This window comes from Ostrea edulis, chromosome 6 (genome assembly GCF_947568905.1).
Source record: "Ostrea edulis chromosome 6, xbOstEdul1.1, whole genome shotgun sequence".
Classification (NCBI taxonomy): domain Eukaryota; kingdom Metazoa; phylum Mollusca; class Bivalvia; order Ostreida; family Ostreidae; genus Ostrea; species Ostrea edulis.
The window spans coordinates 33,401,204-33,416,203 of NC_079169.1; the positions used below are offsets into that span (position 1 = coordinate 33,401,204).

A 15,000-nucleotide genomic window follows, 5' to 3' on the forward strand; every position below is an offset into this window, starting at 1 on the left:
TTATTATATACGTTGTAATCCCCCAGCTTATCATTGTGTGGACATTACATGCACCTTGTACCTTTAGGCTAGTTATATATACATGTACATGTATTTCAATACATGGGCTACTAGTTATATACATGTATATGTATCTCAATACAAACACGAACAATATGAAATTGTCAAATTTTCAGGACATCTGTTCCTTCTTCAAGCATAAAGAATATTTATATTGAAATGCAAAGTAAATAAATAAAATAAAATTGCAAATTAGCACTAAAACTGCACAAATAAGACTGAGAAAAAACAGAACGTCTACATACTGAAATTATTGCTTGTTACATGGAGCACTAAAAACGCCTTGTCTGACACCCCCCCCCCCCTTCACCATGTGTTGGAATTGTCACGGTCAGGTGGTGTTCAATAATTTATTTACACAGGACAGTTTTAAAAAATATGCAAAAAAAAAAAATAAATAAATAAAAATATGCAAATGATGGTTCCGACCACTGGTGTATCTCCAGTTATTGTACACTCTTTAGAAAAGGAAAAACACCACATGCAGCCATGATGCAAAGTTTGATTTCTTATTTAATCAATAGGTATTTCTTAATTGTCATATTACATTTAGTTAAGAAAATTTTATTTTATATTCGATGATTATCATTATTATTATTTAGACCTTTATAGCCACTCTCATGGTTTTAAAATTAAAGTTGTCCATATTTAAGTTGAGGATTTTAATGGAGTACCAGGGTCATCATCACATATACAATATTGACAGGATGTATTTCCGTATTTCTCTTTTTACTCTATCTCTGGGCACGTGATGTACAGCTCTCAAGACCATGAAATATCAAGTGGCCAAACGGTGTCGAATAAGTCTAGGAATAATGATGTAATTGGAGTTACCGCCCTTTCTTCAACTCTTCATTGTTGGTGACGTAAAATCTTATGATCATCGATTTTGTTCGATGCTTTTAGAGCCGGAGCTGAGCTGTTAGCATAATTTATCAGAAATGTATTAATTCAGTTTGGAGGACATCTGGATTCTCGATACGGTAAGATTGATTGTGGTTTAGGGTCATTAACTAGGCCTACAACAACAAAAAGGTTCGAGACTGACTGACATTCGGGCAGGTAACATACATTGCATAAATTGTGTTTGGTCACAAGACTATCACTATCAGAGTTCAACAATGTTCTGTATCCTTGAATAAAGGATGTCCCTTTTTATCTTAACTTTGTGCAAATACTCTCCGCTCGCTGTTTCCTGTTTGTTACCGGCGTGTATTTTGTAACTGAGAAAGTGCACAGATGTCTGTACGATTTGTCTGATCTCTTCCTGGGATACAGCTGCCATGGCAAGTATCGTGTGAACCTATGTAAAACATTTGTGTTCAGAATGTATTCATTTCTATTTATTGACATCACCACGTTGGCACACAGTGTTCTATAACTTATTTCTAGGATTAGGAATTCTATTTGCTCTTTTGAAGTAATGAGAAAATCTTGTAGCATGATTTTAAAACTATGTACCCTCCATTATGATCATCACATCACATAGATAGTTTTAAAAGTTGTATATCCTAAATGATGTATGAAACACAGTCACTAGTCGATTCCTCTGACTCTTGCGTGTACATGTGTGCACATGTCGCAATATGATGGGGGGGTAAGAGTCCGAGGAATCTTGGATTATAGTCTTACACTTCAGTGATGATTTGATATCCAACATGATCATTTTAAAACATTAAAGTAATTCCACCCTTCTAGAATTATAGGTTCAATGTTATATTTGATTGTTGATTCTAAAAGTAACAAATCTTAGTAATAAATTAAAATGATGAAATAAGTATGTTGCGGTATATTGATAAAAAATTTGGAGGGAAAGTCGGAAAACTTTTTCATCAATGCGCTATGCGCATTGATGAAGTTTTCTGTCCAATGTTTCGTTTGATACGTGCATCAAAGAAAGAATTATAAGTTTCATTTCTTAGATATAAATATTATGAAAACTGTTATAAAATTCCTGATCATTAAATAAAGCAGTTATAAATGTTGACGGGGTTTACTTGTGGCAATACAGAGTAGGGCCCTTATTCGCAAAATATCTGTTATGACTCATCTTCCCAACTCAAGGGTTTCTGATCCGCTCCGCTCCACATCTTCCCAACTCAAGGGTTTCTGATCCGCTCTGCTCCACATCTTCCCAACTCAAGGGTTTTTGATCCGCTCCGCTCCACATCTTCCCAACTCAAGGGTTTCTGATCCGCTCTGCTCCACATCTTCCCAACTCAAGGGTTTTTGATCCGCTCCGCTCCACATCTTCCCAACTCAAGGGTTTCTGATCCGCTCTGCTCCACATCTTCCCAACTCAAGGGTTTCTGATCCGCTCTGCTCCACATCTTCCCAACTCAAGGGTTTCTGATCCGCTCTGCTCCACATCTTCCCAACTCAAGGGTTTCTGATCCGCTCCACATCCACAGGTACTCAAGGTTTTAAATATATATAATTAAAAAAATTGTCTTCCTGTAAACATAATATTCACAAGGTATGTCACGCTGCCATCTTGGTTTTCTGTTTTACCAGCTGCATCGCTTGAAAATTTTGGCGAAAAGTTTGATATAATATGATAATTAGACCCCTACCGTTTAGAAGCAACTCTGTCAAGGTCTTACCTCTCACATCGTCATGGTGAACTGGAAATAAAGTCCATTTATCCGCTTTAATCAACCGTCAAACATCATCTACTGCTTCTCAAATGGCTGCTGGGAGTAGGTTGGGGTCACAATAGGGATAGTTTTACATGCGAATATATAGGGAAAATCTTTAAATATGAGCCAAGGTGACTCAGGTGAGCGATGTGGCCCATGGGCCTCTTGTTTATTATATATATTATTTAAAACGTCGAGTGTCTGTGTCCACATCTTCCCACGTCAAGGGTTTTTTATCTGCTCCACATCTTCCCAAGTCCAGGGTTTCTGATCCGCTCCGCTCCACATCTTCCCAAGTCAAGGGTTTCTGATCCGCTCTGCTTTATGCAGAGCGGATCAGAAACCCTTGATTTGAGAAGATGCTTACGACTTGGCTTAAAACATAATTCTGTCTGATATTCAAATACCGATCACAAGGTCATAAGTATGTTTTCAAGTTTTATAAACCATGAATGTACTTTTCATATTGATTAAGAAAATTTACAAGACAAGAAAAATAAGACAATTACTCTGTTTGTAAATTTTGATCTTAGTTGTAAGATATTTTGTGAGTAGAACCACTGGTCAGGTTTTGGCTAACCATGTCTGTATAATCATAAGTAAACCTCATCAAAATGTATACCCCACACAATGAGTTGTGGAGGGTATAATGTTTGACCTGTCTGTCCGTCAGTCCTGTTCATGTCAGCGGAACTCCTCTGAAATTGGTCAACAGAATTTCATGAAACTTTACAGCTAATAAAGACATACTGTATAGATGTGCTTAGTGTAAAAAATTCAGATAAAAATATTTCTGGAAGTTATTCCCCTTCTGAACTTAGAAGTTTGGCCTCCGTCAGTCCTGATCTTGTCAGCGCAACTCCTCTGAAACCACTTAACAGAATCTCATGAAACTTTATAGTTTTTTGGGGAATTATGTCCCTTTTGAACATCGCAGTATAGTCAAAATTGAATATGCCGCTGAAACATTGTTAGTGCAATGCTTTTGAAACTGCTGAACAGAATTTCATGTAACCTTGTAGTTAATAAGGACATATTCTTTAGATATACATGTTCACAGGAAATTCTGATTAAACTTTTGACTGGGAGTTGTGGCCCTTTAAACTTGAAAGTTTGACGTTAATACTGAAACATTTTGTCAGCGCAACTCTTCTGAAACAGCTATACAAATTTTCATGTAACTTAGTTTGGACATACAGTGTAGATGTGCTTATTCACTGAAAATTCTGATTTGATTTTTTTTTGTGTGTGGGAGATATGCCCCCTTTTGAACATACTATTTGCTGCAACGGTTATCAAGCCCAATGTAATTGAAGTATTTGACATAATTTACATTTCTAAGCAATATATTACATAAAACGTGAGTAATGCCATCTAGTTACATGCATGAATATAGCACAGTATAGCAGCGATTCATAAGAAGTTGTATTTTATGCATTGCCATTCATTTGGTATAGCATTGTCATTCATTGTGTGTAGCATTGCCATTCATTGTGTGAAGCATTGTCATTCATTGTGTGTAGCATTGCCATTCATTGTGTGTAGCATTGTCATTCATTGTGTGTAGCATTGTCATTCATTGTGGGGATGTGGGGTATATGAGGTTGCTCACTTTTTCTTTCATTGTGAATAATATAGTGTATTCTTATCAAAAGGTTGCTACATACTTACCGTGCAAGTGAGGACTATTTAAAAAAGGACAAAAGAGTGTATTTCTGATGGGTTTTTTTTGTTGTTGCATCGATTTGAATAATTTAATTCTCATTGTATTCTAGTCTCGGATTGGTCAAACACAAATTAGGATATGCAGTTTGTTTTGTATTTATATGGTTTGCTTGGAGTCACCCTCTTACAACTTACCGGTAGGACTACTTTTTGTAATCCGCTTCATGGATTATAGTGCGTAAACTGACCCAAACCAGGTTATATTGCATAACGTGCCCCAAAATTCATTCCTTAAATAATTGTGATGAGGTGTTAATCCTCCATAAGGGGTTTATGGGAACATGAGAGAAATCAGTATACAATTATATTTAATCTTTTACATTAGCTTTAGATCAGAATGTCACTTACTACTGATTTGTTATGTATATCTTTGTAATCTTACGTCTTAATATCTCTGTTATACTCTGATTATTGTAACTATAAGTGTGTATTTATAATCTGTAGATGTAGTGACATTAAACCAGAGAAGACATATATCTAGGCTCTGCCCAATCATGTTGTTGATATATAAATGATAAAATATGTTTAAGTCTACATCAGAACTATTTTTAGCATGGTTTATCTGTATCATGTTACCTTAGGATAGAACACAATTAAATTGAATTACTATAGTCTGACAGGTAAAAAGGGTAATGTAATATTTGCATTGTATTTCATCATTTGTCTTGACGTGGTAGGTGCACCGACTTGGACACTTGCTGCACTGAGGGCCATGCTTGTTGAAGGTTGTTAACTCTGAAATTTTATAGAAGTTAGTGCTAAGATTTAAATGGCTGAATGCAGACAGGATGATATACAAAATATCCTGGTTAGCAGAGAGCTAGTAAGAATACCTTATTGTAAGACGTATGTTTAAGTATGCGTGAAAGTTAGTGTTCCCTATAGTATGCTACATATATTGAAAATTAAAAACCTTGGTATGATTCTGACAGAAAAGTGGGTATTGGGACCCAGATTTATTGAGAAGTGCTACAAAGTAGTGAATGTCTTTGAGATGAAAAACAACTTGTAGATTTACAAGAGGCGTTCTAACAACCTATTTAAATTGATTTATTGACGACTCACATGAAAACAAAGTTGTCTCCCGCTTTGTGTACTCTTCCTCTCCAGATCTGCAGATTTACAGCTCTGTTCTAAAACCTCGACCCAGATCAAAAATGCATTTGTCCACAGCATGATTTGTATAACCTTCACATACCTTTTTAATTTCAGATAGAAGAAAACTAAAATCATTTGACAATGGGTTCCCTGTTTAGAAGTGAGGAGATGACATTATGTCAGCTGTTTCTGCAGTCGGAGGCAGCTTATGCTTGTGTGTCAGAACTCGGGGAGCTGGGCCTCGTACAATTTAGAGATGTGAGTGGACAAATACTGCAATGGACACTGATCGTGTTCCACATTTTATTTAATTTTATTTTATCACCATAGAAGTCTAGATTAGAAGTGGATGTTACACTCAATCTATAATTCAATTATTAGATTATGTTTTATAAGATGTGTCAAAGTTTTTGATTGATTATGCTGTAATTGGTTTTTTGTCAGTTAAACCCAGATGTAAATGCTTTCCAAAGGAAGTTCGTGAATGAAGTGAGACGGTGTGATGAAATGGAGAGAAAGCTACGTAAGTTCTATAGCTATCACATAGTACATACAGACACATACATACCAACATACAGACAGACATACAGACAGACACAGACACACAGCAGGACATACAGACAGACATACAGATAGACACATACAGACAGACACAGACACACAGCAGGACATACAGACAGACACATACAGCAGGACATACAGACAGACACATACAGCAGGACATACAGATAGACATACAGACAGACACATACAGCAGGACATACAGACAGACATACAGTCAGACATACAGATAGACACAGACACACAGCAGGACATACAGACAGACTTACAGATAGACACATGCAGACAGACATACCCACATACATACAGACTTACAAATAGACACATACAGAAGGACAAACAGAGCGACAAAACATACAAAGAGAGAAAAAACTTCACTATTTAAATGTTATTTTATAGCATGAATATATCGTCAAAAAATAGAAATATGTACGGAAAAATAATTTTTATATTTGTAAAATGAGAAAAAACTATATATTATAGGTACTAATTCTAAGGTTTAGCTCACCTGTACAGAATACAAAAATGAACTTGTAAGTTTTCTTATTTAAATTTGAACCCGTATTATACATATATGTACACTTAGTTTTTGACAGGAATTGTAGAGGAAGTGCAGGTACTAGTGTTATATGTGAGGATTTTGCTTTTCAGGATTCTTGGAGAAGGAGATTAAGAAGGATGGAATTCCAATGCTGGATACCGGTGATAATCCGGAAGCTCCAGTTCCCAGAGAAATGATCGATCTGGAGGTTTCTAACTTTCAATTCATTCTCTTTTGTGTGTGTCCTCCATGAATTATCCAGATAGTCTACATTTCTTTATCAAAATCAGTTATCAACAATTCCTTTATATAATCAACAGTTCCTTTATACAATCAACAATTCCTTTTTACAATATACATGGAGATGTTTTGCTACAAAAGTGCACTTCAGAATAGTATTGAAGATTTGCTGGTGTGTGATTGATCTTTTTGTTGTTTGTAATCTGTCTTGATCAGTCATTGACAAGAATGATTGTCTCATGAACATAAATCTGATTGAAGGCCACCTTTGAGAAGTTGGAGAATGAAATGAAGGAGGTCAATGGCAACACAGAGGCACTGAAGCGGAACTACCTAGAACTAACTGAACTGAAACACATTCTGAGGAAGACCCAAACTTTCTTTGAGGAGGTTTGTGTCATCCAACAACCCATCATTTAAAATTTTTGAAATAAAATAAGTTATTTGAAAGTTGAAATTAATAACTGATTTTAACATGATAAAAATTGGTTTTAAGGTTGGGTACATAATGCAGTTCATTACATTTTGAAACAGAAAGGGATGAGACTTAGAGATAATGGGATGGGTTTCTTCCTTTTTAGATTTATTTTTTCTTTATGAAAGTATTTTTATTATCATGATATGTTTTATTATTTCTGTATCTATCAGATTATTTCTTTTTTGTACTGCACTTGCTGAGCTCTGTTGTGAAGTTGTCAACAAAACTATAGATTTCTGGTTTGATATTTATATCATTACTGCACAGTTTTAAAGCATGAAAGCATAATGCTACTTTTTTATGTAATTTTGGTATACATGTTGTACAAGTATGTTTATTATTCATTCATTTGGTATTTTAATTTTTACGTAAGTATATAGAAAAGTTAGCACTGAGGTTACCAAATACTAATGATTCAAGCATACAAAATAAATACATGTTTTGTATCAAGCATGTAAGAAGAAAGTATATGCTGTGAGATTTATTTTTTATGTTCCTATTGCGACCTCAGTGTTACCTTGGTTTTGTTGTACACGGTTTTCTTGTTATACACGGTTTTCTTGTTGTGGGATGGGATGTTAAAGTTCGGATGGTTGTCTTATATTTTAATCAGGCTGAAATTCATCATGTTCAGGCCATGCATGATCCAAGTCTGACGGAGGAAAACTTCGGACTCCTAGGTGAGGAATCTCATCGGTCGGGCCAGGCTCTCAGACTAGGGTATGTTGTCATTTAAAGAAGGGATTTTCGTGAATTTAGAGAGTCTGTGTTGATTGATTGGATGGAAATCTACAAAGCACTCCTCTTCCGATGTTTTGGGAGTGGACACATTTTTGCAAAATAGATTAATATCAAGTATTGATGGTTGAAGAAAATCATATTTGTTTAAGAAATTATGCTATTACTTAACCATACCATATGATGCAAAGTGGTATGGGCAGATTACACTATATGAATCCAGAAGCAGCTTATAAAAAACATAATCTGCTTCTAACAATTTTATATCAAAGCTTTATTCCTGATGAAATGAGTTTTGAAACATCAGAGTGACATAATTCTTATCAACAAGAAAATATGAATGCGAGTCTTATATATATATATTATAGGGTTATTGAACTTATATTGGTGAATATTGGCACGAGTTTGCTGTGAAAATACGCGAGCTTGCGAGTGCATTTTGACAGCCAACGAGTGCTGATATTCACCAATATAAGTTCAATAACCCTTTTATTATATAGCTAAAGTATGTAGTCGTTAAATTATATCCCTTTTCACTCAAAATACTCCAAAATAGACGAGATTTCAATATTGGCAGTGTGTTATATCAACATGCATTTCTTAACTGTTCAATATTTAACCCGTCATTAATGCATGAGGCAAACTGATTTTGTGAATGGGGACATCATAATTTAAGTACAGTAAAACATTTTGCTTAAGTAAATATCAAATACCAGCTCTGTCAGATTCGGAGGACCATCGTCTGCCATTTTGGCTTGTTTACGTCGTGACAGTAAGGTCAATATTGAACGCTCATACTCGGAATGTTTCGGGCACATACAATTTACGCAATGCAAAGTTAGCGTTCAATAAATTCTCAGGATATTGAACGCTAACATTCTCTAGATTTTACGCAGATTTTATAGTTGACTATTTATTAGCTATATAATGAATATAGATACAGGTGACTCTCGATAACTCGAAGTTCAAGGTCCCTCGATAAAAGAGATCGAGAGTTCGAGAGATCGAAATTCGGAAATTGAAGGTCCGCCGGTATGGTTAAGATTTTACAGTAACCGGAAATGTATACCAACAAGATCATATGATATCGTTTTGACATGTTTTCCTTCATATTCGTCAGGTACTTTGATTTAAAAATAAAAAACTTATTTTGCATTAATAAAAACATTTCAAAGTTTACTTATTTGTTCTTTAATCATGCTTAGATGGGCATACAAAACCAAGTTCAGATGACGCTTTACAATGTTATGTCGCTTTACCTAAAACAAAAATTCTAACGAATGAGTAAAACGATGTTTTAGAGTAACTTTACACAAAGAACAAACTCGAGAAATTTAAAAGTCTCTAAATCTCTAAATAATGTATAAAACTTACTCTGTCGTTGTCACGTCTAAACAAATTCTAGATTTCATTCATAGTCAGATTATATATAATTTTAATCATCACCACTCAAAACCCCAATGCAAGGTGTAAACTGACCAATTAGCCAATTATATACTCAAGTGTGTCACCTCCACAAAGAAGCACCTGGGATGTTTCAACTATGTAAACACCTAATTACACCCCTGGCATTCAAAAAAATCCAGGTAAGGCCCAAGCGGAAATTATTACACGCTTGGGTATCGGTGGGTATACGCTACCACCACTTCGAGAGATCGAGAGTGAAAAACAATGAAATGTGTTTTAAGGGACCCAACTTCACTTCGAGAGATCGAACATTCGAGAGATCGATAGTAAATTTGCTTTGTTATATAGAGAAAAAAATCGGGACCATGATTTCACTTCGAGAGATCAAGAACTTCGAGAGATCGAAGTTCGAGCCATCGAGAGTCACCTGTATATAGAGATATATAGATATATATATAGATGCAATAAGTCTTATAATTGTTTGTTTGTGCTTTATATTAAATATTCTATACAATTGCATCGAGAGATCCACTCTCCTTATAAAATATCTTAAACACTGAATGACACAGCGACTGTGTGAGATTGCATCAGTGTGTATAAGTAGCGCTTTAGGAGCATAACAAAACTTCCTTTTTTGGGGAAGTCGTTGTGGCCGAGTGGACAGTCTGGTTTGACAGTCTTGCTAGGCGGTGGGTGCTGTACGTCGCTGGTTCGACCCCGGGCTGGGGTGAAAATTTTAAGTACCTAGTTGTGATTATTTAGTGCTTTATATATTAATTAATTGATTATCACATGTATCGTTTAGATCCTAGGAGTAAACGTAAGGTTGGGTGTTATAATTGTTTGTTTGTGCTTTATATATATATATATATATACACACAAAAACCCAACAACACCCTACTTTCTTAAAGTGTCGGATCTGAGAAGATACAAGGCCAGTAGAGAAATTTATAAAAGCACTGTTGTTTAATCGTGTTCTTCTGGCAATCATTATTTTTCGCTGTTCACCATATCCGAATCATCAATGGTACGGACTACCTAATATTGTTTTGAACTTAATCACTCCATATCATTATCTTCCCACCATTTTATTCCATAATCACATTGTTTTGGAAGTTTTCCCTCTAAATTTATTTGATTTCTGTAATTTTCAAGAATAATTTTATTTTCATCCTGACCCGACCATGGTACAAACTCTCTAAACCATAGTCAGTAAACATGCTTTACAACGAAACCACCACCATTTTTATCACTCAGTACAACAGTGTATCACTCTTGTCACCAATGTAGTTTATCGATACTTGTCGTTTTTGCGTGTTATTTGTTTATGTAATACATGTCTCTTGATAAAGATGCGGGTTGCGTCGAAAATTTGAGTTATATATATATATATCTATATCTATATATATATCATGTACATGTATATTTTGTTAACAGGTTTGTGGCTGGTGTGATAGTACGGGAGAAAATTCCAGCCTTCGAGCGAATGTTGTGGAGAGTGTGTCGAGGCAATGTCTTCCTTCGACAGGCCGAAATCGAGTCTCCTTTAGAAGACCCTGTCACGGTAGGATACCTGTATCAATTAGTAATGAGATCCCTGTGTTAATTAGTAATGAGATACCTGTATCAATTAGTATTGGTCAGATATCTGTATCATTCAGTAAAAGTTCTCTTTTATCTAACTGCATGCCATATCAGTGATTTTTTAAGACCCATTTTGGGTCCGAATTTCAGCCCTTTCCCCTCCTGAAAATTGCCAATTTTTTTCCCAATTTAGCTTGCATTTCCCCCAATAATAGCATTTATGAAAGGAAAACGTATTTGAAATAAATAAACATTCGATGTGAATTATATACATAAGAGTTATGGGAATGGTGATTTGGGTAGAATAGATGAAATTTTAGAAGGTTAAAGAAAATTAGACATGTAAAATAAAGATAATATAATTTTTGATATGATTTTAAAACTTATTTTCAATAAAGTTGATTTTTCCCAATTTGACTGAAATGTCGACAATTTTTCCCAATTTGAAAGCCACAGGACCCTTGTTAAAAATGTAGAAAAATCACTGCATATTGTTTTAAAGTTCACCACAAATGGCATCCTCACAAGTCAAGGTTTTGTGATTACGTACTCTCCACACAAACAGTACGTAATCACAAAACCTTGACTTGTGAGGATGCACAAATGGTTGCAGCTTAGAGATTTGTACAAATTAATCGTATACTTCTAGTTTTAATAGCCACAATCAATTTCATTATTTGGAATTTGGAATATGATAAAGTTGAAAAATTTATTGTTTTATTCATTTATTTACAGGGAGATCAGGTCAACAAATCTGTCTTCATCATCTTCTTTCAAGGGGAGCAACTCAAGTCCAGGGTCAAAAAGATATGTGAAGGGTAAGGAAATCGGCCCCATCTTACATTTATATCAGATTTCCACAGTGCTATATTGACATTTGATAATGTTCTGTTTAGTGATAATTCTATGCTGTTTCAATGTGTTGTACCTCATCCAACGAGTTATGCAGGGTATAATGATTTTGAACCGTCAGAACTGTTTTTGTTAGCACAACTCCTCCAAAACTGCTCAACAGAATGTCATGAAACTTCGTCCAGTCTCCTCCAGTTATAATGAGTTGCTTATATTGAACTATCTGTGACTGTAGATTCCTTATTTTACACGAGTACTTAAAGGGACTGGTTCACGATTTTTTAACAAAATATCTTTATTATTTTTGATGTGAAACATTAAAAATATACATGTAACTATTTAATGTTGACAGCCAACATTTTTACCTTCTGAATGCAAGAATGATAGCAATATTTTAGCCTTAAATCTGTATTATGTAAACAAAGACCCAAGTCTTTTTATGTATACAAACAAACGAGTGAAATATTAATGTTGTAATATAAGGCATCTTTATTTTGTATTGTCACAAATTTTAACTTTTAGATGTCACACTTTACCCAAAGAATGCTTGAAATGTGAAAGATATAATAAACTTAGATAGATATCCATTTCTTTTGAAAATGTTGTAAACAATGACATACTGCAATCTTTGTTTACAAAACAAATAATGAACTCTCTAAAATGAGCTTCTGTGATAATGTATAACCTTAATTTATATGTGAAATCTTTTCAACACATTAGATAGTAGATTCTGATCATTAGAAGTGAAATTCAAAATTTTGGGAAAAATCGTGAATCAGTCCCTTTAATATAATGAAATCACTCATAAACATCATATTGCATGAACATAAATTCACATCGGGTTTGTTAATCAAGAGTTTATACATGTACATGTATTTTAACAACAGAAAAATAAAAGCGAATAATTCTTCATGTATATTTAGGAATCTACAGTATATTGAAGTAACTTATATTGAACTATCTGTTATATTGAAGTTGCTTATACAGTCCCTGAAACGTTCTTCTTTCCCACTTGAACGCAAAGCGAACGGTGAACGCAGTTTGGTGAACGGTGAGCGAACGCAGAGCGCAAAGTGAATGTTGAACGAACGCTGAACGCAAAACGATCTATTTACTCGGAATGTTTCGGATTTTCCCCTGGGATTTTACTTATTTCATAATCAAGTAATAAAATACATGTACATGTATATTTCATCAATTGATAAAAAATTAAATAAACCGGAATCATGATACAGCATATTTTACAGTTCTGGATATATTCAATGTAATATATTTTTGTACAAGTACCGAATATACATGTAATACTATATATTTCATGAAATTATCACAAATTGTACATTAATACATGCAACAGTCATACACAAACAAAAGCAAATTTCATATGTACATTGTGTATATCATTACATGTACAGATACATTTAATGCATGGGTATAATATATAAACAATGCATGTGAAAAGGAAAACACTATAGTCTACATCCAGAATTAACAGGTGTTCATGTATGGCTTCAAACTTTACGAGCTCGATCGTTTGGGATACCTGTAATTAACAAACATCCCCGAAAGGAGTCAAGATAGATGCAGTAAACAAACAATACGGACGGTATACCCTGAGTCAACACCTCAACAATCCTAACAGTATTAAATATTCCTACTTACATTTTGTGTCATTCATTTGTCGCAGCTACATCAACCCGAGGAAGTAATCAGTACAAACCTTTCTATTTTTATTATTGATGTGACCATAGATTGCAGTTAGATCGTGCAATATTTGTATATATTTGATGTAGATAAAATTGTTTATTGTACTGAACTACCCGTAGAATGTTTAAAGGCTAATGCAGAAACGTACCAGATAAACAATTACATGTACATCTTTGCATTAAGGACAAATGTTACAAGTTTCAAATTTGGCAAGAGTAGTAAATATCAGTTTGTCTTTCATAAATATAGGCGTAAAAATAGCTATATCTGTTTGACATTCTGACGCGTACGTACGGTACAATGTACATTATGTAGCATCGTTTGTTTGTTTTTATTTTTCAAGGGGGGGGGGGGGGGCTGACTTGTTTAAAACTCTTGTCAAGCAATGCAAAATAATTATAATAATTTGTGTCAGAACTTGTAAATGCTAAATCGTGAACACAGGGGAAGAGGTTTTCGTTACCTGAAACTGCCTTATTTTTTGTACTTGGGTTAAATTCATCACGACAAGCTCTTATATTCGTCTCTCATTTAGAATTGTTTTTAACAAAAGCTCAAATGAACCTTTCGGCATTCACAGTGGATAATCCTGACATTTTGTACTTCAAAATTAAATTTCTGATATAGTAAGAAAGTATCCTTCCATTCTTACGCACACGTTCAATTTTCATTTTCGCCTTGCTATTAAGATTGGTCCTTTCACTTTGGTGTTCCTAATGACAATGAAAAGACTGAATGATGAACGAACGGTGAGCGCACGCTGAACGCTTTGTGAACGGTGAGCGCACGCTGAACGGAGAGCAAACGGTGAACGAACAGTGAGCGAACGGAAAAATTGTAAAGTAGAACGTTTCAGGGACTGTATTGAACTGTCTGTTATATTGAAGTTGCTTATATTGAACTGTCTGTTACATTGCAATAAAAATAAATTCCCAGTAACATTATTTCTATAGTTTAACATCCGTTATATTGAAGTTTGGATATAATGATCAATTCAGGTTGGTCCCCTGAATTTCAATACATCTCATGTAGACTGTAGTTAAAGGGGCATTAGATGTCATTTTGTCACCAAAAATTGATTTCAATGAAAATTGCTCTATATTATATATTTCAGTAATAGCACCAGTAATTGATTATTTCAAACAATTTTTAACCTCAAAGCAGGCACATGAATGTGTAATTTGGGATTAATTCTCTCGTATTAGGTCACTTGAGTTTACTCAGGTGACCTATTGCAATTTGATGTCATCCGTCGTCGTGCGTTAACAGTTGAACATTTTTAACTTCTTGTTCTTGATAACTACCAGTCCAATTCTTTTTAAGTTTTGTATGAAGCACCTTTGGGACAAACAGGACATAAAGTGTAAATTTCA

The 15,000-nt window shown here is 34.6% G+C and overlaps 1 protein-coding gene across 8 annotated transcripts in view; it reads left to right on the top strand.

Moving 5' to 3' along the window:
• Positions 1-873: 873 nt before the first annotated feature.
• Positions 874-15,000, top strand: part of LOC125683095 (V-type proton ATPase 116 kDa subunit a 1-like) — a 33,746-nt gene continuing 19,619 nt past the window's right edge. For 4 of the 8 annotated variants that reach the window (XM_048923874.2, XM_048923875.2, XM_048923877.2 and 1 more), the window contains exons 1-8: positions 874-1,043; positions 5,637-5,780; positions 5,967-6,045; positions 6,735-6,832; positions 7,126-7,254; positions 7,956-8,062; positions 10,925-11,051; positions 11,807-11,889. In XM_048923874.2, coding sequence (XP_048779831.1) covers positions 5,664-5,780; positions 5,967-6,045; positions 6,735-6,832; positions 7,126-7,254; positions 7,956-8,062; positions 10,925-11,051; positions 11,807-11,889 — 740 coding nt within the window. In that variant the 5' untranslated portion in view covers positions 874-1,043; positions 5,637-5,663. Of the gene's footprint in view, positions 1,044-5,106; positions 5,150-5,636; positions 5,781-5,966; positions 6,046-6,734; positions 6,833-7,125; positions 7,255-7,955; positions 8,063-10,924; positions 11,052-11,806; positions 11,890-15,000 lie in introns of those variants that run through there. The other 4 variants (XM_048923876.2, XM_056139363.1, XM_056139364.1 and 1 more) reach the window with 2 other exon arrangements.